Here is a 23,279-nt window from a genome sequence, read left to right on the forward strand (position 1 = left end):
TTTAGATCGTTACGTTCCATTCGTTTTAGATACGGCATTCATTATTTCAGATAATTCGTTCAAATACATTCACTAACAGCCAAATTTGAAAGGAAATTCCAATACCTATAATTTAATATTTGTTATTAGTTATTATTTCAGATTTTTGGGTTTTTGAATTTTCAGATTTCCATTCTTTTGAATGTTCTGATTTTCAATCTTATTTTTGGATTTTCAAATTTCCAAATTTTTGAATTTTTGAATTTCCTAATTTCGAATTTTCGAAATTTAGAATTTCCGAAATTCGAATTTCCTAAATTCCGAATTTCCCAATTTTCGAAAATTCAAAAATTTGAAAATTCGGAAATTAACGAATTTATCAAAATTTATTAAAAAACTAATTTGGAACTAAACGAATTGCACATGTCTAGAAAAAACCTTGTCCCTTTACAACCACTTTAAATTACTTTGGATTTGTATCTTCAAAGTCTGTTAGACCTCAACACAGTTGTTCAGATCAGAAATTGCCCAACTGTTAAAAACACTCCTTTAGATTTACCAGCACACTTGACCTGCATGTGCAGGAGTGCAGATCCCACTGGTGACATGGATACTGGGGAGTTAGGTATGTGTGCTGGAGTTCAGATCTCACTCGTAACATGGATACTGGGACATGAGATGTGTGTGCTTTGGTGCAGATCAAATTGGTTCCATTGTCACTGTGGAGTGAAGGGTGTGCACCAGACGGCATGTCACACTGGTGATATGGATACTGGGGTGTGAGGTGTGTTTACTGGGCTGGAGATTGCAATTGTGTTATGGATACTGGGGAGTGAGCTGTGTTTATTGAACCCCAGATCTCACTGGAGAAATTGATATTGGGAGCTGAGGTGTGTGTACTGGAGTGCAGATTTCTTTTGTGACATAAATACTGGGAAGCAAGGCGTTTGTACTGGAGTGCAGGTCTTACTTAAGACATGAATACCAGGGAGTGTAATGTTCGTGCATTAAAGCAGGATGCATGGATACTGGGGAGTGAGCTGTATTTACTGAAGTGCAGGTCTCCCAGCCGGGAGGGTAGGCGTTAATGCCTTTCCCAGTTCTTTAGACTTTTTGGCGGGTTCTTCTCTGGGTCTGCACCACTGGTCCTGTGGGTTATAAAAAAGGGACAGTGGTCCAGTGCAGAAAGTTCAATCCGAGGACAGAGAGTTTGTGGCTTCCCCCTAACTAGAGCCCCAGGGAGAAGGTTTCCCTTTACAGAAGAGAGAGATTGTGTACCCGTAAGTGAGGGAGATGGAGAAGGACACCTGTGAAGAGCAGAAGTAGTTAATCTTAAAATTTAAAGTCATCTGAACTTGGGGTTTGCCCTGAAGACGTCAGCACTGGAGTATGGCTCTGAAGAACTTGGACCTACATAGAGATGTCTGTAAAGGACTTATTGGTGCTTGGACTACACCTTATCAGGTATGCTGGGGCAGCATTCAAGCCTGCAGTAAGAGTTAGGGACCTAGGAAAGAATAATGTCATTATTTGTTGGACTGTGAGATGTCTATTCTGCACTGTAAAGTATTGAAACATGTCCGTTGCCTGGTCTGGAGTTGCTGAAAATTGGTGTAATGTAAGTAACTGGCACACATAGTTCACTGAGTGGGTCTTAACACATTGGGGTATGAAGACATTGGTGTGGAGTGGAGTAGTGTGAAGACACATGTGGTTTACCTAGAGTAACAGAGGTTTAACAGGCAGCCTGTCTATAGCATGCACCTGTTATAGGTGGCCTCTGGCAGCGAGGGAGATGTTGTCGGCACACTTTCCACCAGCGGGAGCAGATTGCACTGAAGAGGTTCCCATCCTGTATGGAGGTACGGAAGTTCAAGAGTCAAGTAACATGCACATGTGGAGCCCACACAGAGTGCATGGTGGGGCCCACACTGCTACTGGGGAGTATTAGTGGAAAACGCTGGACGGGTGGATGTGGATACTGGCTCAGCATGTCCCTCCAAAATGCAAGCTAAGGTGAAGTTGTACATTGTCACGGGGACAAGAGAATTTACTGGAGAACAGTTGCAGTGCAAGTGTACATGGTGTACTTTTATCTCTAAGTGTAGAGGCCTGCCTTAAGGTTGAGTATTCACCTATGGCAGCCTCAGATTTGTTCTAGGACATTGATGAAGATGACACAAAACAGAGGTATTCCATGTATGTGTGGTAAAGTGACCTGGTAAAAATGCCTAACATAGCCCAGAAAAACCTACAAGGGGTAGGCCTTCCATGTGACACAGTACTTGGTGCCCAATGAGTTATGGGGAAGCATGGAGGTCGTGATGACCACAATGTCACCCTGCTCCCTCCTTACACACTGTTGATATAGATAGTGTTCAGTGAGTTGTGTTTTGGAGGGCAGATCTAGTGACATATTGTTGAGGGAGTGAACTGTGTGTACTGGATCTCACTGGTGGAATAGATATTGGAATGTGGGTTGTGTGTGCTAGAGCCTGTGATATAGATAATGATCTATGTGTGTCAGAATGCAGATATCTCCTACCTCATGGACCCTGTGGAGAAAGCTGTAGGTGCTGGAGTCAAAATCTGTCTTCTTCATGCATATTAATTCCATACTGTGCAGGAAACTAGTAACATTTTTTAAATGACACTAATTGACCAAAATGACCCACAACCTCCACACTTCTTACAGAAGTGGTCATAAAGCTTATGTAGCAAAGTCTTTAACCTCTTTCAGCCTAATTAAGACCTCCAGGGCCAAAGACAGCTGACATCCTTGAATATGTAGTGGGTTGTGAGGCATAGCGGGTGCAAAGATGGTGAAAGTCATTGGTTGCCAGACACTTCTTGGATGTAGAAGAGGTTGTATTTCTTTTGAAAGTCCTTTTTGTATTTTTGGGGGAAAGAGGGTTATGACCAGGACACCCTTAATTAGTTATATGTTGGATTGGCAGGCTCCGAGACTTCAATAGGCGGACAGCCGTGCAGGGAAAGGCCCCAGCAAGAAGCCACTTCTGCACGTGTAGGAATGCTGTCTCCTATGGCAACAGTCCTTTAACAGTTCCTAACTCAAACGTAAAGGTTCCTTCAGCTTCACTACAACTGCTTCTTGAAGTTCCTCAATACTGAGCTCACGGTCTCTCACTAGACCCTCTGAGCTCCTCCAAGGTTTGCGGTGGTATCTCCCTCAAGCATCACCCCTGCTTCTCTGCTGGGTCCCTAGCTTGGCACTCCAGATACTTCTCATGCTTCACCCCTGCTAACCGGCTCGGTCCCTGGCTTGACTCACAAGGCTGCTCTGCAAGCATCTCCTCCGCTGGTTGGGTCCCTGACTTGATCACTGCCTGAAGTTTCCCGATTCTCCACCGTGCCCTTTCAGTGAGAATATGATTCTGGTACTTGATTCAGTTACTCACCGTGGTCCCTGGTAAAGGTGATTACTCCCTTCGCGGTGACAGCTTCCCTTATACCTCCGACCACTGACAGGTTCTCCGGCCGGCAGAACCGTCACTTCTGGTTGGACTGCAAGTTGCAATCCCAACCCTGCGCTGCTCTCTTTACTTCCGGATAGGCCCTCACACAGCCTAGCAGCCAGATGACCCCGGGATAAGCCCAATCTCCGGCCTAGCAGCCCGGGGCGTACGACACACGTCCATCTAGACAGCCGTCCAGGTGGCACAGAACATAGATCACCTGACTTCACCCGAATATATAGGCTCTCCCAGCAGGCCAAGGGATTTAGGAAAACCCCTGCCCATTGGCTGAGATACCCCATATACTCAACAACTGATCTTGGGTTGCCCTTCTCATATCTAGTTCCACCAAGTACCCTAGTGGTAGAAGAGAAAAGTGCAACAAGGCCAAACTTAGTGAGAAATCAATAGATCTCTACCAATCGACCAAGATAACTACTCTTGGCAAGTAAATTTGTGAGGAGCTCCATGACTAAACCCCCACATTCCGGGAAGCAGTGTGAATCATAGCACAAAAAACGAATCATTACAACATACCACATGAACCAACCTTCAAGAACCCTCAACCTTACAACAATGGTTTACCCAAATAAATGACATTAAAACCATGGAAGGGCTCTCCTCAACTATTAATGGGAAGGAAGAAGTGGTTCCGTTGGAATGTTTTAACATCCTCAACAAAATACCTGGAAGTTCTGGTTTCTTATACGGTAGATCGATCCAACCAACTCTAATATCCTAAACCAATCCTAATCATTTATTGTAAATATGTAAAAGACAAACCCAAAAAGTAAAGGGGACCACTAGCCCTACCTTCCCTCTCACCAGCTGGGCTATAACAGGGACAGCAGTGGGTCTTGCTACTCCTAGCCACTCTAGAGAAACCAAGAGTCACATGTGTTCAGCCCAGGCATGCACAGTTTAAAGGTTCTGTAGAAATACAATGGAGAGCATTTTCAGCTGCGAATGTCCTTAGGAAGTGTGCAGCAGAATGATCCACTGACACATTGTAGGGAATTGAAGGCACCCAGTACCATGCTCTGCCCACAGTCCACCCACAGCCCACTTTTCCAGATACATCTTTCACTAAATCTCTGCAAGATAAAGACTGTCAGGTTACGTAATGGGTTTCCACTTCCCCTGGCATAAGAAGTTCTCACAATGCAGTCGCTCAATGCATCAAAGGTAAATGTTTATGTATACTGAGCCATTCGGCATAATTCACCCTTTTGGCAAAATGCAACTAAGGGCCACCCCACTGTTGTGCAAGACCCCCACCTACTACCATCGCATTTCCGCACTCATCTACACCATACTGTGTGCGCACTTTTGCACTCGTCAACCCCACGCCCAGGCACATTGTTGCACCCCCCCCCCCCCAGCACCAATGCTTAATTTCGCAAACACCAACAATGCACAATCATGCTTTCTGCCCCCACATCTTAATGTGCTTCTGTATTTGCTGACATCACATTGTTTAAATAAACCTTTCATCTGTGCAAAACTATTCCTTAGAGGCCCATAACTTCTTTCTTCTTCCAGCAGCTCAGGTACCAGTCTGTGAATGTTGGCCTCGATGTGGAGAAAGCAGTACATTTCACCATGCAGCTCTGAGCCCAGCAGGGGATTCAGATATAGAAGGTAAGTCTATACATATGGATAGGTAAGCAGACACTCTTGGCATGTGGACCTTATTTCTGGGAAACAGAAGACTTCAGCTGATGACAAATGATGAAGACTGTCAGCACAAGACAGCTTTTGGATAAAGCAGCTGAGGCATTAAGTGCAAGGGGAGCACAAAAAAGGGTTTTGTGTACTACAGGAAATGTAAAAAAAATTAAAAAGAGAGTCCAAAAAAATAAAATGACTGCATCCAAAAAAATCAAGGTTTAAGTAATTATATTTATAAACTCGTGTCTTAGTTTTATGATTTATTGGTCAATCAAGGAACTAAGAGGGGGCTTCAAAAAGTTTCCGTGCTTTTTATATTAAAAAAAAAAGTGCAAATACTTTTTGAAGAACCCTCGTATTTTTTGATTTCTAGAAGAATGCTTTGATTCCAACTGTTTGCAATTGGCTGGTTCCCATGCCAAGCAGCTGCATTGCTGCTCATTGAACACAGGAGGCCATTCACAAGAGGTTTTCTCAATGAATACAAAGCATTTTTTGATTGGACAAGGTGAAAAGGCAGATGTCATGATCTTGACCTCATCCATTCAGAGAACACTTTACGCTCATTGGGAACATTTAAAGTGTTCCCTGAATTGTGCCCACACCAAGCAAGCACCTCCAGAGTTCAGGAGATCACTGTAGTAGCTATATAGTGATTTCCAGCTTCCAATGGGACTGGCCAGGTATGGAACATGCATGCCTACGTTGTAATTCAATTTTAAGGCTCAACTTAAAGCAGAGTTCCGCTGATTTTTTTTTAAAGTCAGCAGCTACAAATACTGCAGCTGCTGACTTTTAAAATAAGGACACTTACCTGTCCAGGGCGCCCGGGATGTCGACACCCGAAGTCTATCTCTCCCTCGGCTCTCGGGTGCTGCCGTCGCCATCTTTGATATGGGAAACAGGAAGTAAAGCCTTGCGGCTTCACTTCCTGGTTCCCTACTGCACGTGCGTGACTCGCACTGCGATATTCCACTGGTCCCTCCTGTCTTCTGGGACCTGTGTGTCTCCCAGAAGACAGCGGGGGGGGGGGGGGGCAGGAAGTGGCGTGGGGATCTATGCCCGGAAGTGTATTGGACAGGTATCTGCTCCCCCCTCCCCCCTGAAAGGTGCCAAATGTGAAACCGGAGGGGAGGAGAATTCCGAAAAGTTGAAGTTTCATTTTTGGGTGGAACTCCGCTTTAAATGCTCAAAGGCTCAGCTCAAAAGTTAAAGAGAAGTGTGGCCAAAGCCATATGTCTCCTATATATCGCTATACTTCTCCTATGGTTTACAGGAGTGCAGTTCATTTTGCACTCCTGTGACCCGTTTTCAGCTGACAGAGGGCTGAAGCCTGCTGTCGGCTGATGCTACAAAGCTGGTCCAGACTCTAGAAAGATCCTAACCATATGGTCGGGATTCACCCAGATGCCTGGTCCAGCACCTGGCTCAGCCTCTCAGCAATCCGTCGAGAGGCTGAGCCAGCCCCTCCAGACCCCTCCACAGCCCAGTGCTTCAGTGAGCCCTGGAGGGGAGAGCAGAGAGCTGGTGACTGACAGTCGTGGCTTTGTGCTCAGAGTGGAGGAGGAGAACTGAGCATTTGAGGTCTTTGATCGAGCAGTTCTCATTGCAGAGCAGGGGACAAATGCAGCATCAATTAATGCTGAATCCACCTAGGTAAGTATATATAAGTTTGTTTTTTTTTTCTTTAATTCCATACTTTTCTTTTAGGGCTAAACTCTCTATAAGACTCTATATTAACCTCATGAACAGCATCCTTCTTAATGAAGTCTAAGTTAGCTCTGGTAACACACTGGTAATAATTGGGGAGGTGCTGTCCACCTGGCAGATTCTGGCAGTGTAGGGCTACTCACTTGGGTCTAGATCACTCAGAGAGGTGTAGCCTCTCTGAGCTGCTGAGGCAGGGAAGCTGAGGGACTTATCTTACCTGGGTGTGTCCAGAAATCCAGGTAGTTGTAGGAAAAGGAGTTGAAGGGGCCTGCACCTGCATATGAGCAAAGTGAATATAGTGCATCCGGAAAGTATTCACAGCGCTTAATTTTCCCACATTTTGTTATGTTACAGCCTTATTCCAAAATGGAATAAATTAATTATTTTCCTCAAAAGTCTACAAACAATACCCCATAATAACAATGTGAAAGAGGTTTGTTTGAAATCTTTGCAAATTTATTCAAACTAAAAAACAAAAAAATCCCATGTACGTAAGTGTTCACAGCCTTTGCCATGACACTCCAAATTGAGCTCAGGTACATCCTGTTTCCACTGATTATCCTTGAGATGTATCAACAACTTGATTGGAGTCCACCTGTGGTACATTCAGTTGATTGGACATGATTTGGAATGGCACACGCTTGTCTGTATAAGGTCCCACAGTTGACGGTGCATGTCAGAGCACAAACCAACCCATGAAGTCCAAGAAATTGTCTGTAGACCTCCGACACAGGATTGTTTTGAGGCACAGATTTGGGGAAGGGTACAGAAAAATGTCTGCAGCAGTGGCCTCCATCATCCATAAATGGAAGAATTTTGAAACCAACAGGACTCCTCCTAGAGTGGGCCACCTGGCCAAACTGAGCGATCGAGGGAGAAGAAGGGAACTTTCCAGAAGAACAGACAGAAGCCACTCCTCAGTAAAAAGCACATGATAGTCTGCCTGGAGTTTGCCAAAAGTCACCTGAAGGACTCTCAGACTATAAGACTATTTTTCCATGAGAAACAAAATTATCTGGTCTGATAAAACAAAGACTGAACTCTTTGGTCTGAATGGCAAACGTCATGTCTGGAGGAAACCAGGCACCGCTCATCACCTGGCCAATACCATCCCTACAGTGAAGCATGGTGGTGGCAGCATCATGCTGTGGGGATGTTTTTCAGCGGCAGGAACTGGGAGACTAGTCGGGATCGAGGGAATGATGAATGCAGCAATGTACAGAGACATCCTTCATGAAAACCTGTTCCAGAGTGCTCTGGAACTCAGACTTGGGGTAAAGGTTTATCTTCCAACAGGACAACAACCCTAAACACACAGCCAAGATAACAAAGGAGTGGCTAAGTGGAAAACTCTGTGAATGTCCTTGAGTGGCCCAGGCAGAGCTCAGACTTGAACCTGATTGAACATCTCTGAAGATATCTGAAAATGGCTTTGCACCGATGCTCCCATCCAACCTGATGGAGCTTGAGAGGTCCTGCAAAGAAGAATGGGAGAAACTGCCCAAAAATAGGTGGGCCAAGCTTGTAGCATCATACTCAAAATGACTTGAGGCTGTAATTGGTGCCAAAGGAGCTTTACCAAAGTAATGAGCAAAGGCTGTGAATACTTATGTACATGGGATTTTTTTTTGTTTTTTTATTTTTAATAAATTTGCAAAGATTTCAAACAAATGTCTTTCACGTTATCCTTATGGGGTATTGTTTGTAGAATTTTTTAGGAAAATAATGAGTTTAATCCATTTTGGAATAAGGCTGTAATATAACAAAATGTGTAAAAAGTGAAGCTCTGTGAATGCTTTCCAGGTGCACTGTAAATGGGCGCTTTGCTGTACTGGTAGAGGGGGTCTCAGAACTTCTTACTGGTTCACTAAGAAAGGCATTCTGTTTCAAATGCCCCTTTATGCATTGATGTACCTCCTTAGACCCAGTCTCTCTGGACACCTGTTTACTTGGCACCATCCACAGACAACTTCAATAAGACACAGAAGTTGAATCCAACGGAATTTTACTTCAGACAATGGCAGTACAGAGGATGTTTTTCCAGTCTTTTAAAGTGTAAGAAGACAATAACTATCCTAAGCCCTGTCTCTGCAAAAAAAAAAAATCTAACACTGACTGAGGGAAAATGAAAAATGCAGGGAGGTTCTAGCTAGGTCTTAAACAGATAGCACTAAAAAGGAGGGGAGGACAGGGGAAGATATCAAAATTGCATTAGTAAACCAGTAGTAGTGGTTCACGCTTGCCACTAGATATCAGCATGCTACAGAAAAATGGCTGCTCATGCAGTTACAATACAAGACAGAAAAATTACATGAAAGTGGAACACAACAGCATAGGTACCCTCAAAAAAGATATTCGATAGAGATATGTGGCGCTACTCCATCAATCAGTAAAAAATCCAAAAACGCAACTAAGATGAACTAAGCTGTAGGGATGAAATAAACAAAGTGGGCTCCACCTAATATAATACCAGAAACAATATTTAAAGCCTCAAAATATCACCATGTATGAATATATCAAAAATTCTTGCAATGCAAATAACCAGCAGTCGAATGCTCAAAATAATAAATAGTCTCAGTGCTCAATATATAAATAATGTCAACTACCCCTCATCAGGTGGCAAAAATTATGTATAAGTGAACCTGTGAGTATAAAACGCTGCCTTCCCAGACTAAAAAACTCCAAAGACCAAAACACTAATGGCGTCCAATGTCTCACAGACAGTGGCTGGAGATCAAATCATTTCTAGTGCTAGATGACAAAATAAATAAATCATCAACATGAACTACAAAGTGAATGTGTTAGCATACAGTGCAAAAAAGAATATTTTAAGGTCAGCAAAAATTCCCATCTGATCTACAATGTGAAAATAAATCCCATAATAATGTTGCAGTCATATCTAAATCTAATCCATAATTAATAATAATCGTTGAAAATACTTGTGAAAAACAATAAATAAAATATCATAAATAATAAAATGAATAGGAATAAATAAACATCAAATGTAATAGGACAAGTAATCCCACAGAAGAGATACTGTCCCAAATGGTGACAATAGTGCAATTAGTCCATATAGAAAGTGCAGTAGTGATAAGTGACTTCCAAAAAAACAGTCTTTAAATATAGTGCAAAATGTGCAGTGACTGGTGTTTTTTTCTTCTATGCACGTACTAGTGCATCTCTCAAGTGTTTCCCCCAGCCTCTCACCTCCAGCGGCGGCCCCCAATGGGCCAAGTAGAGCGGATAAGTATTCTAGGAGAGGATGTATTTTCTGCAGTGTTTCTTTGGTAACGAATAAATCCGTCTCTCTGCAACTTTTCCCGCAGCTCCCAGCACTCACAGCAATCCCAGCAGTTTGTTTAGAAACAAAGGAGAGGTCTCATGGTGTAGTATGAAATACACGTTTATTCAAAAAATATATAGCAACTTACATTAAAATTAGCAGCGATCAGTAGATGTGTATGGCTTCCGGGTTCGGCCGTCCCCGAGAAGCGTAGGCACCTGACTCCTCCTACCCTGACCAGGATCAGGGTAGGAGGATCAGGGTAGGAGGAGTCAGGTGCCTACGCTTCTCGGGGACGGCCGAACCCGGAAGCCATACACATCTACTGATCGCTGCTAATTTTAATGTAAGTTGCTATATATTTTTTGAATAAACGTGTATTTCATACTACACCATGAGACCTCTCCTTTGTTTCTAAACAAACTGCTGGGATTGCTGTGAGTGCTGGGAGCTGCGGGAAAAGTTGCAGAGAGACGGATTTATTCGTTACCAAAGAAACACTGCAGAAAATACATCCTCTCCTAGAATACTTATCCGCTCTACTTGGCCCATTGGGGGCCGCCGCTGGAGGTGAGAGGCTGGGGGAAACACTTGAGAGATGCACTAGTACGTGCATAGAAGAAAAAAACACCAGTCACTGCACATTTTGCACTATATTTAAAGACTGTTTTTTTGGAAGTCACTTATCACTACTGCACTTTCTATATGGACTAATTGCACTATTGTCACCATTTGGGACAGTATCTCTTCTGTGGGATTACTTGTCCTATTACATTTGATGTTTATTTATTCCTATTCATTTTATTATTTATGATATTTTATTTATTGTTTTTCACAAGTATTTTCAACGATTATTATTAATTATGGATTAGATTTAGATATGACTGCAACATTATTATGGGATTTATTTTCACATTGTAGATCAGATGGGAATTTTTGCTGACCTTAAAATATTCTTTTTTGCACTGTATGCTAACACATTCACTTTGTAGTTCATGTTGATGATTTATTTATTTTGTCATCTAGCACTAGAAATGATTTGATCTCCAGCCACTGTCTGTGAGACATTGGACGCCATTAGTGTTTTGGTCTTTGGAGTTTTTTAGTCTGGGAAGGCAGCGTTATATACTCACAGGTTCACTTATACATATTTTTTGCCACCTGATGAGGGGTAGTTGACATTATTTATATATTGAGCACTGAGACTATTTATTATTTTGAGCATTCGACTGCTGGTTATTTGCATTGCAAGAATTTTTGATATATTCATACATGGTGATATTTTGAGGCTTTAAATATTGTTTCTGGTATTATATTAGGTGGAGCCCACTTTGTTTATTTCATCCTTACAGCTTAGTTCATCTTAGTTGCGTTTTTGGATTTTTTACTGATTGATGGAGTAGCGCCACATATCTCTATCGAATATCTTTTTTGGGGGAACTGAGTGAACCTATCTATGTTGGCAGCTCCCCATCGGGTATTTTACCGTCAGTTCCATAGCTCCCTGTATACATTGGGTTCTTGCGCACTGGTTCTTACACATTCATTTCAGCATAGGTACCCTGCTATGAATGGGATCCCTACCTTATTATTGGAAATTAGGTTAACCACTTCAGCCCCGGAAGAATTTACCCCCTTCCTGACCAGAGCGTTTTTTGCGATTCGGCACTGCGTCACTTTAATTTACAATTGTGCGGTCGTGTGACGTTGTACCCAAACAAAATTGACATCCTTTTTTTCCCACAAATAGAGCTTTCTTTTGGTGGTATTTGATCGCCTCTGCAGTTTTTATTTTTTGCGCTATAAACAAAAAAGAGCCACAATTTTGAAAAAACACAATATTTTGTACTTTTTGCTATAATAAATATCCCCATTTTTTTTTTAAAAAGATATTTTTTTTTCTCAGTTTAGGCCGATATGTATTCTTCTACATATGTTTGGTATAAAAAAATCACAATAAGCGTATATTGATTGGTTTGCGCAAAAGTTATAGCGTCTACAAAAAGGGAATAGATTTATGGCATTTTTATCATTATTTTTTTTTTTTTTACTAGTAATGGCAGCGATCTGCGATTTTTATCGTGACCGCGACATTATGGCGGACACATCGGACAATTGTGACACATTTTGGGAACCATTGGCATTATTACAGCGATCAGTGTGATTAAAAATGCATTGATTACTGTAAAAATGACACTGGCAGTGAAGGGGTTAACACTAGGGGCGGTGAAGAGGTTAACTGTGTTCCCTGGGAGGTGATTCTAACTGAAAGGGGGAGGGGACTGACTAGAGGAAGTGACAGATCGTGGTTCCTAGTTAATAGGAACACACGATCTGTCACTCCTGTCAGAACAGAACAGGGAGGTGTGTGTTTACACACACTCGTCCCTGTTCTGTATCTCCTGGTCACGATCGCTCGTGGCTGGCAGTGATCGCGACCGTCGGCCACGAGCATCGGCACCCCCGCCTGCTATCCATACCCCGCGAGCCAACGTATAGCTACGTGGTTTCGCGCAGGGGAGCCAACCTGCCGCAGTATAACTGCGGCGACTGGTCCGGAAGCGGTTTGTTGCTACCATAGGTTCATAGCATATCCCAGGGGTTTGCTAGGTTTGAGCATCACAACCTTTTACATGAAAACTTTGCAGGTTCCCATGGCAGTAACCCATCATGTGGTCCACGTGCCTGGCTTCCCACTCCTTTTATTTGATAATAGCTTACTTATTAGCCCTATAAAGTATGGAGTTCACCAAAATTTCACTAATTTTGAACAAGATTCATGTAACTTTTTCCATTATTAATAGTTTATAAAATAGAAAAAAATTATAGGCGGGAAAAGAATAATTATATGGAGAAGGAGAATAAGGAGTTAATTAAAGTGATTGGAAAGTTAAAATAAAAAAGAAAACAAAACAAACATGTTATACTTACCTCCTCTGTGCAGTGGATTTGCACAGAGCAGCCCAGATACTGCTCTTCTCAGGTCCTGCTTTGTTGCTCCTGGCCCCTCCCTCCTATCGAGTGCCCCCACAGCCAGTAGCTTCTCATGGGGGCACCCGAGCCGAGTCACAGCTCTGTGTATCCATTCCGACATGGAGTCTCTGACCTGGCCCCGCCTCCTTTCTCCCCTAATTGGCTGACTGACTTTGATTGCCGCGGGAGCCAATGGTGCCGCTGCTGTGTCTCAGCCAATCAGGAGGAGTGTCCCGTACGGTTTAGACATTCGTGGACATCGCTGGACAGAGATGAGGCTCAGGTAAGTAATTAGGGGGGTGCTGGGGAGGTTGCTACACCCAGAAGGTTTTTTATCTTAATGCATAGAATGTATTAAGATAAAAAAAACTTCTGCCTTTACAACTCCTTTAAGGCTGATTAGAGTAAATTAAGGGTTGATAAGGGGTTAAAACAAAGGAACATTTAATAAAAAAAAAAAAAAAATGTTTTTTCACTTGACTTTTATCTGACTTAAAAGATCAGAGGGAAGTTCATCCCTTTGATCTTTAGATGAAGAAACAGATACAAAGCAAAACAATGTTTCTTTTTATCTTTCTGTTTCAGTGGCTGAGCAATGGTATTGATAAACATTGCCTGGCTCCTTTTTTTTTTTTTTTGGCAGCCCCAATTTCCGGGACTTGCTTTATACTTCAGCTGTCCACGGGGGAATCCCACTGACAGCTGAATGAGCCATCAGTTGTTAAGGATGCGGCGGCCCTGCTCCTTAACAACCGATAATTGCCTGCTTTTTTTTTTCAGCTGTCAGTGGGGGAATCCCGCTGACAGCTGAAAGAAACAAGCTCAAAAGTATTAGTTTCAGGTATGGAAGCATTTATACGATTACCGATACTCCTGCAAATGCTTAAAGTGGTTGTTAAGCCACTCTAACCAGTATACACCATCAGCACTGCCTCCTACTGTAGTATCCCCCTCTGTGTGTGATTTATAAAAATAAATGCTGTAAATACCTAATTTCACTGCCGAGATTGTGATCACATGACTGGCCAGCTTTCTCCTTTCCTCCTCTGAGAGATGCAGTGGGCGGGGCTGAAATTCCTCTGCTGATGTCAGTCTGGAGGGGAGGAGGAGAGGAGGAGGGGAGGAGAGAGCTGGCTGGTCATGTGATCGCAATCTCAACTCTTAAGTGAGGTATTTACAGCATTTATATTCATAAATCATTCACAGAGGGGGACACTGCAATAAGAGGCAGTGCTGATGGTGTATACAGGTTAGTGTTATGAGAGCAGCAGGAGGGGGGAGGGGCGGCTCACAGAGAGAGAGAGAGAGAGAGAGAGAGAGAGAGAGAGAGGGGAGGGGGAGGAGGACACAGGAGCAGAGAGGAGAGCAGATAGTAGACATGTGCAATTTGTTTAGTTCCAAATTCGTTTCTTAACAAATTTTGACAAATTTGTTCATTTCCGAACTTGCGAATTTTCCAATTTCTGAATTTCGAGTTTCTGAATTTTTGAATTTCTGAATTTTGAATTTCGGAAATTGGAAATTTCGGAAATTGGAAATTTCGGAAATTGAAAATTCGGAAATTCAGAAATTCGGAAATTTGAAAATTCGAAATTTGGAAATTTGAAAATTCGAAATTCGGAAATTTGAAAAATGTGGAAATTCGGAATTCGAAAATTTGGAAATTTGAAAATTCGTAAATTCAGAATTCGAAAATTCAGAAATTCAGAAATCAAAAATTCGGAAATTTGGAATTCGGTAATTTGAAAATTCGGAAATTTGAAAATTCGGAAATTTGAAAATCGGAATTTTCGAATTTCTGAAAAAAGCATAAAAACGAAAATGAACAAACTGACCACAGTGTCTGGTCCCAGCAGCCATGATACACCGTGGTCAGTTTACACAGGGGTGGGTAGAAACTGGCAGGATCAGCCAGGTTTTTTAGGTGTTACAGGGGGCCAAATGACACCGGACAAGCACTGCACATAACATGCTTTAAAGGAGCAGGGTCCTTTTTTTTGGGGGGGTTAACAAACGCTTTCGGTGCAACCCTAATTGTGATGTTATTGTTTGACAGATGCTTTGAGGATTAAGGAGCAGGATTTGTGCTCCCTAGTGTGTTACAGTATGTTCCACTTAAATTTTTATTTGTTTTTGGATTTCCAGCTGCGGGATTTTGGTCAAAGTGTAAGAAGTATGCTAAAAAGTTTTGGCTCTGGGTATTACTGTGCATGCAGCTGTTATTCACCCTGCTTGTATGGATTTCATACTCCACTATGGGTAAGTACGTATAAATCTGAACAGAGACGTATCTGAGTAGAGAAATTATATTCAAATAATATCTGCATATTGAGTCCAGGACTTCCAGTTATAGGCAGGGTGATATTTAGACAGAATATTGCCCAGGACACAGCTGACTAATGACAGCCCCTCTTGTACAATCTCCACCTCTTGTGTTATGTGGTTATTTTAGTAAAAACGAATACTAGAATGTGCTATTTGACACAAGTGGTGTATTTATAAAATAGTTTGCATAGCAATTTGTCCACTAAGACTGCTGTTATATTGGTTTTGCAAAGTGGAATGTTCTCAGGCTATTTCCTCTACTGTTTGAAAGTTATTGATTAATAAAAAATTAGAGTTCTTTAGGAAAATACCACATTATGGCCAGTAGATGGAGCTGACAATCACAGTATTTAAGTGTTTCCTATGATCATAAGCTCCATTTAGTGGCCATATTGTGGTATTTTTTAGTAATCTTTTTTTAAAAATATATATAAAATCAGTAACATTCAACCTGTCGAGGAAATAGCCTGAGAACATTCCATTCGCACAAAATAAATGTAGTAATTGTAATTTTGCTGGACAAATAGCCATGTAGCTTTTTTATAATTAAAGAAGTACAGCTAAAGCTTGTTTGGCTGTACTTCTCCTGTGGATCACAGAAGTACAGTTCATTTTTCAATTCTGTAACCCGTTTACAGCAGGTCGGTACAGAGCCGGCAATGAAGTCGGGATCCGCCCACATACCTGGACCGGCACCCGGTGCAGAGCCAAGCCTCTCAGCAATCCTCTGGGAGCCTGAGCCGGCCGCTTCCGCCCCGTCCACAGCCCAGCACTCCAGTAAGCAAGGGGGGTCTCCAGTCTCCAGCTCTCTGCTCAGGAAGCTCTGAGAACTGAGCGATCAGCGGGATTTGATCGCTTGGTTCTCAGCCTTAGAGCCGGCGGGGGACAGATGCAGCATCGGAACAATGCTGCATCCACTGAGGTAAGTATGGTTGGGGAAAAAAGAAAACAAAAACAATCCCATACTTCTTTTTTAAACCCCATACTTTCCTGTTTCATGTGAAGAGCTACTTTTTAGCTATGCAGATCATCAAACTAGAGAAAGAAAAGAAGGATTCCTGTTTCCTAAGCTGTGAAGCTGAATTTACCCACAAATGTCCAGAGTTGGCCAGAGAAGGAAATAAAAAAAGGAACACATTATCTAAACATGTATATTTTGAAGCTTGTTTCTGTTTTCTCTAGCTAAGCTTCACTAGACATTTGTCCACGGGCCAAATAGCTCTGACTATTACCATCTCATGTTTGAGGGTAACAATACCAATGATGACAGTATACTTTAAAGTGGTGTTCCGGCCGAAATTATACTTTTTAAATAAAAATACCCCTATAATACACAAGCTTAATGTATTCTAGTAAAGTTAGTCTGTAAACTAAGGTCTGTTTTGTTAGTTTATAGCAGTAGTTTTTTATTTTATAAACTTACAGCAGGCCGTGGCCATCTTAAGTGTGGGCATCTGTAGCCAGACTGTATTTCTTCCTGGATCTGATCCTTGCAGATCTCGCACATGCTCAGTGCAGCACAAACAGTGTAATAGGTTTCAGGTCAGGCTTCCATAGAAACGACAGTGTCAGAGGACGTTGCTGCCCCTTTCCAGAAGGCATTGTAAACAGGAAATGATGCGATGGGCCACGGCCAGGGAGGAGGAAGTGAAAAATGAATACAGCAGATATACAGTAGGTGCTGAGAAAATTTTTTTTAAAATATCCAATTCGTTTACAGTGCACAGTTTAGTGAGGGATGCTGAAGAGTTGTAAAAGTGGGTGGAACTCCACTTTAATCTAGATTAGGGGTCTCCAAACTTTCTAAACAAAGGGCCAGTTTACTGTCCTTCAGACTTTAGGGGGCTAGACTGTGGACAGTGGGTGTAGAAAATGTCCTGGCATCCAGTGGGAATAAACAGTGCCCTATTTTTTGTGTCAGTTGGAAGACTAGTGCCCCATGGTTGGCGTCATTGGGAGGAATCTTGCCCCATCATTGGTGTTAATGGGAGGAATAGTGCTCCATTGTTGGTGTCAGCGGGAGGAATATTACCCCATCATTGGTATTATTGGGAGGAATAGTGCCCCATCATTGGTATTAGTGGGAGGAATAGTGCCCCATCACTGGAATCAATGGAAGGATTTATGCCCCATCATTGGTGTTAATAGGAGGAATAGTGCCCTATCATTGGTATTAGTGGGAGGAATAGTGTCCCATTACTGGTATTAGTGGGAGGAATAGTGACCCATCACTGGAATCAATGGAAGGATTTATGCCCCATCATTGGTGTTAATGGGAGGAATAGTGCTCCATTGTTGGTGTCAGCGGGAGGAATATTGCCCCCTCATTGGTATCATTGGGAGGAATATTGCCCCATCATTGGTATTATTGGGAGGAATAGTGCCCCATCATTGGTATTAGTGGGAGGAATAGTGCCCCATCATTGGTATTAGTGGGAGGAATAGTGCCCCATCATTGGTAATAGTGGGAGGAATAGCGCCCCATCACTGGTGGGAGGAATAGTGCCCCATCATTGGTATTAGTGGGAGGAATAGTGTCCCATTACTGGTATTAGTGGGAGGAATAGTGCCCCATCATTGGTATTAGTGGGAGAAATAGTGCCCCATCACTGGAATCAATGGAAGGATTTATGCCCCATCATTGGTGTTAATAAGAGGAATAGTGCTCCATTGTTGGTGTCAGCGGGAGGAATATTGCCCCATCACTGTGGGAGGAATAATGCCCCATCATTGGTATTATTGGGAGGAATAGTTCCCCATCATTGGTATTAGTGGGAGGAATAGTGCCCCATCATTGGTATTAGTGGGAAGAATAGTGCCCCATCATTGGTATTAGAGGGAGGAATAATGCCCCATCACTGGAATCAATGGAAGGATTTATGCCCCATAGTTGGTGTCAATGGAAGAAATGTTGCCCCATCACTGTGTCAGAGACCATGAAATCAGACCGAGACAAAAGCACAGTTATATCACACTTGTTTAATAATAAAAGTAAATAGAACAAAACTTAGTCAAAACATAGCCAGAGTTCAGGAACCAGAACGGATAGTCAGACAAGCCAAACGTCAAGGAGCTGGAGATGAGCATAGTAAAACAGCAAGCAGGATCTGGAGCCAGAAGGGATGTCAGCAAAGCAAGTCTTTTAACAGGAATGCAGGAAAGCATCTCTGTGATGTTGACCAAGGCGAAGGCAGAGATCATCTGGACTGGACGGCTTAAGTAGGCAGGACTGACGAGCAGGATATCATCAACAGCTGAGTAACTGTGGAGAGAGATGGGAGCTGGCAAATAGCCGACAGCGGAGCGGCAAGCTCAGAGAAGGAATGGCTGAGCCCAGCCCTGACACACTGCTGTCAGTAGGAGGAATTGTGCTCTTTTGATGGTGTCAGTGGACGGAATAATGCCCAAAGAGCCGTAAAGGGCCGCATTTGGCCCCCCAGGCTGCAGTTTGGAGACCGCTGATCTAGATGTTGTAATTAGATATACATGATAGATATATATACATTATTTTGACTCATAAGAAGACTCTCAGTAAAGAATTCAACAGTTAACAGTAAAGTTTAGAGCTGGCCATACACTGTGTGAATTTCAGCCCATTCCGAATGAGCTGGACAAAATTCGAGAGCTGGACAAAATGCCGGTGGCCCTATCACCACAATCCCACCCAACAGCCTTCAATTAAACATTTCTAAGATCTAGGCAGAACGTTTTTGGACAAACAGTGGCAGCATTTAGTTATCGCTGACAGCTGTCAGAATACAATAGGAGTAGAGGGAGATCCATCCATCCATGTAGACACTGATACAATCATTCTCTAGCTTCTCATGACCCTTGCGGTGAAACCAAGAATTTTGGACGAAACCACTTTTTTTTTCAGCATGTAGTCCAAATGAGGCTGATACCCAAAAACAATATTCTTAAACCATATTGCCTAAATGTCTTAAAAAGTATAGGGGTGCCCAATTAAAGTAATGTCATTGACAAAATGGGCAATTCACACCACGAAAATGCTTCCACCAAAACATTTATCTTCAATGATCCGACATTCCCCCTGCACTGCCAAAAGCTACTTGCTCTCCAATCACCTGTTCTCCCGATTGTTGTTGTGATTGTGTAGGGGCAGTTTTGGATTACTGGAGATTGATAGTCCCTTGCCTATTAGCCTAAAACATGTTCATAAGTTATTTGTAAATTTCTCCCCTCATTGATTAATGGGGTTCAGATTAGGCATCCAAATGTCAGTAAAGTTCACCAGTTCACCAATTGTGATCATTAAGAATGATGATACATATAGTTGCAGATATGGACTTGCCCTCCCTGCAGATTCTCCCATTTGGCTCTCATTTTAAAATCTACAACAGGCGATAGGAACATTTTTTAAGGGAACCTGCAAGGACAATTGCAGTGCATATAAAACACAATGTTAATTGTCTATTGTTTTTCAGATTCCGGCACTTCAGGTGACATCTTCCACAGCTTGAATTCTTTCATCCTTCCAATTTTTGCCAGCAGTTTCTTTGTTATCGTCTGTCTACCGTTCATATGTTTTTGCTTATGTAAGTATATCCTAAAAACTTTAGATTTATTGCAAAGTTGAGAGTACAGTGGAACCTTGGATTACGAGCATAATTCGTTCCAGAAGAATGCTTGTAATCCAAAGCACTCGTATATCAAAGCGAGTTTCCCTATAGAAGTCAATGGAAACACAGATTATTCGTTCCACAGGGACTTCTATCGTATGCAGTACCGCATGTGGTCAAAGGTGGGGGAGGGGGGCCAGAGACATTCAGAAACCGCTCAGAGCCGCTCTGATGCACTCGGAAACACTCGGAGAGGCTCGGGAACTACATCCCTGAGGCTCATTCAAGTGGTACTTTGAATGGTACCATCTCTCTTGTGCCATTTTTTTTTCTATATATCTCTGCCTCTCTTTACTGCATCAAACTGCTGCCTTATGCACACAATGCTCCAACTCTCTGTCCCCCTCCCCCCGGATCAAACTGCTGCCTTATACACACAATGCTCCAGCTTTCTGCCCCCTCCCCCTGGATCAAACTGCTGCCTTATACACACAATGCTCCAACTCTCTGTCTCCCTCCCCCCGGATCAAACTGCTGCCTTATGCACACAATGCTCCAACTCTCTGTCCCCCTCCCCCCGGATCAAACTGCTGCCTTATACACACAATGCTCCAGCTTTCTGCCCCCTCCCCCTGGATCAAACTGCTGCCTTATACACACAATGCTCCAACTCTCTGTCCCCCTCCCCCCGGATCAAACTGCTGCCTTATACACACAATGCTCCAACTCTCTGTCTCCCTCCCCCCGGATCAAACTGCTGCCTTATACACACAATGCTCCAGCTTTCTGCCCCCTCCCCCTGGATCAAACTGCTGCCTTATACACACAATGCTCCAGCTTTCTGCTCCCTCCCCCCGGATCAAACTGCTGCCTTATACACACAATGCTCCAGCTCTCTGTCCCCCTTCCCCCGGATCAAACTGCTGCCTTATACACACAATGCTCCAGCTCTCTGTCCCCCTCCCCCCGGATCAAACTGCTGCCTTATACACACAATGCTCCAACTCTCTGTCCCCCTCCCCGCCGATCAAACTGCTGCCTTATCCCTTTCAGACATTTGGTGTTTACAAGTTAAAATCCATATATTTTGCTAGAAAATTACTTAGAACCCCCAAACATTATATATATATATATATATATATATATTTTTTAGCAGAGAATCTAGACAATAAAATGGTGATTGTTGCAATATTTTATGTCACACTGTATTTGTGCAGCAGTGTTTTCAATGCAACTTTTTGGGAAAAGGGACACTTTCATGAATTTAAAAAAAATGAAACAGTAAAGTTAGCCCAATTTTTTTGTATAATGTGAAAGATGATGTTACGCCGAGTAAATAGGTACGAAACATGTCACGCTTTATAATCGCACGCACTCGTGGAATGGCAACAAACTACGGTACCTAAAAATCTCCATAGGCGACGCTTTAAAAATTTTTTTACGGTTACCAGATTAGAGTTACAGAGGAGGTCAATATAAAAATTATTAAATTGAGTTTAAAAAAAAAAATTGATCACTTTTATTGCTGTCACAAGGAACGTAAACATCCCTTGTGACAGTAATAGGTGGTGACAGGTACTCTTTATGGAGGGATCGGGGGTCTAAAAGACCTCCAATCCCTCCTTTGCACTTCAAAGTATTCAGATCGCCAAAAAATGGTGATTCTGAATACTGTATATTTTTTAAAATCCGCGCCATTGACAGCCGAGTAACCCGGGAGTGACGTCGTGACACTTCCGTGTTTACATTCAGGAGACTTTAACAAAGCCATTTCCTGCTTCATGCCAGTCTGTCTTTAGCCGCTGGAAGTGGCGGATCAAGGATCGGGTCTCCCGGTGGGACAGGAGGCCCAGTCAGAGCGGCGGGAGGCAGCGGGAGGGGGGGACGTCCCCTCCCGCTCCTCCGGGATAACAATCCAGCGGCTTTGAGCCGCATCAGTTGTTATCCCTGGAAATCGCCTGCTCTAAAGAACGGTACCAGGATGATGCCTGCAGCTGCAGGCATCATCCCGGTATAACCCCCGAAACCCGAGGCCGTATATCTGCGTACGCTCGGCGGAAAGTGGTTATACACACAATGCTCCAACTCTCTGCCCCCCTATATTCTGCATCGCACTACTGCCTTACACATACTCATCGTTGGATCTCACCTCCTCATTCAGCCATGTGCTTGAGCTCGGTGCTCCCTCCCACAGTCTGTGATCAGCACTGCCATTGAAAGTCCCCTCCTCCTTCACCTCCCACTCTCTGCACTACTCCCAGCGCCTCCCTCTGAGTTCGCAGGAGCCGGAGCTACAGAGGGGGCATTGGGTCAATGCACACTGACAGTATTGACTTTCAGCGCGCACTGGGGACAACACTGGAAACAACATTGGGCGGTATACATCCAGCACAATGTTGATTTGTGGAAGAACCCCTGGGGACCACCAAAATGTTCTCATGGACCATCAATGGTCCACGGACCACTGGTTGGTGACCGCTGGTATAGAGGACCATTGCTTCTCCTCCAGAGATTAATCTGGTGTACGGCCCATGCTTTTGACATCATTTACCTAATATAGCCATATGCCTGTAGATCTAGTATAGACAATGATGTTATGAGAACCCCCGCCCCTTTAAGTATATGCAGATGAGGGTTACTGGCAGATTTCTTCCGCGTTTAGGTAAACGTGCACGGACCCAACCCAAGTTCATCCCTATTCTCCACATAGGGCAGGGGTACCACTCTGCAGCTGCTGCCAGGGAATAGGCTATTTATGCAGCTCTGGCTGCTTTCTAATGAACCATAAGACACTATACACCTTTTGTTTTGATGCACCTAAAACATATTTAGCTATTATTTCATCTGAATGTTCAATTGGGATATAAAATATTCATATGCAAGATTTTTATCTCTTAGAGATGCTAGGAAATGGACTACAAAAAAAAAAAAAAAAAAAGCTACATAAGTCCTCTAAAGGGTCAGAAAACGATATTTATCATGCAGAAAGGACTGACAGCAAAATGCCTCATTGGGAAAATGCAACTTGTTTTTCAGCAAGGTTCTTGTCTTTGTCAGTGATTTGATTTGTCACTTGATTTATTAAAGGCAAATAGGTTGTTCTCTTTGCAGAGGAATTTTCCCCAGAGCTTAGTGAATGCAATTTTTCCTTGCACGTGATTGGGTATTCTTTACAAAGTGAAATTTCACTGCGTTTACTAAACTCTGGCAAAAAATTCCCTGAAAATGAACAGCCTATTTGCCTTTAGTAAATCAACCCCATTATGTTGATTCTTCATGGAC

At 42.9% G+C, this 23,279-nt stretch overlaps 1 protein-coding gene across 2 annotated transcripts in view; it reads left to right on the forward strand.

Moving 5' to 3' along the window:
- The window catches only part of LOC141121149 (uncharacterized), an 82,338-nt gene that overhangs the window by 55,195 nt on the left and 3,864 nt on the right, over positions 1–23,279 (forward strand). Inside the window, exons 7-9 of one of the 2 annotated variants that reach the window (XM_073611065.1) lie at positions 4,998–5,096; positions 15,238–15,351; positions 19,863–19,973. In XM_073611065.1, coding sequence (XP_073467166.1) covers positions 4,998–5,096; positions 15,238–15,351; positions 19,863–19,973 — 324 coding nt within the window. The remainder of the gene's footprint in view (positions 1–4,997; positions 5,097–15,237; positions 15,352–19,862; positions 19,974–23,279) is intronic. The other variant, XM_073611066.1, reaches the window with a different exon arrangement.

The sequence above is a fragment of the Aquarana catesbeiana genome, linkage group LG01 (assembly GCF_042186555.1).
Source record: "Aquarana catesbeiana isolate 2022-GZ linkage group LG01, ASM4218655v1, whole genome shotgun sequence".
NCBI lineage: Eukaryota > Metazoa > Chordata > Amphibia > Anura > Ranidae > Aquarana > Aquarana catesbeiana.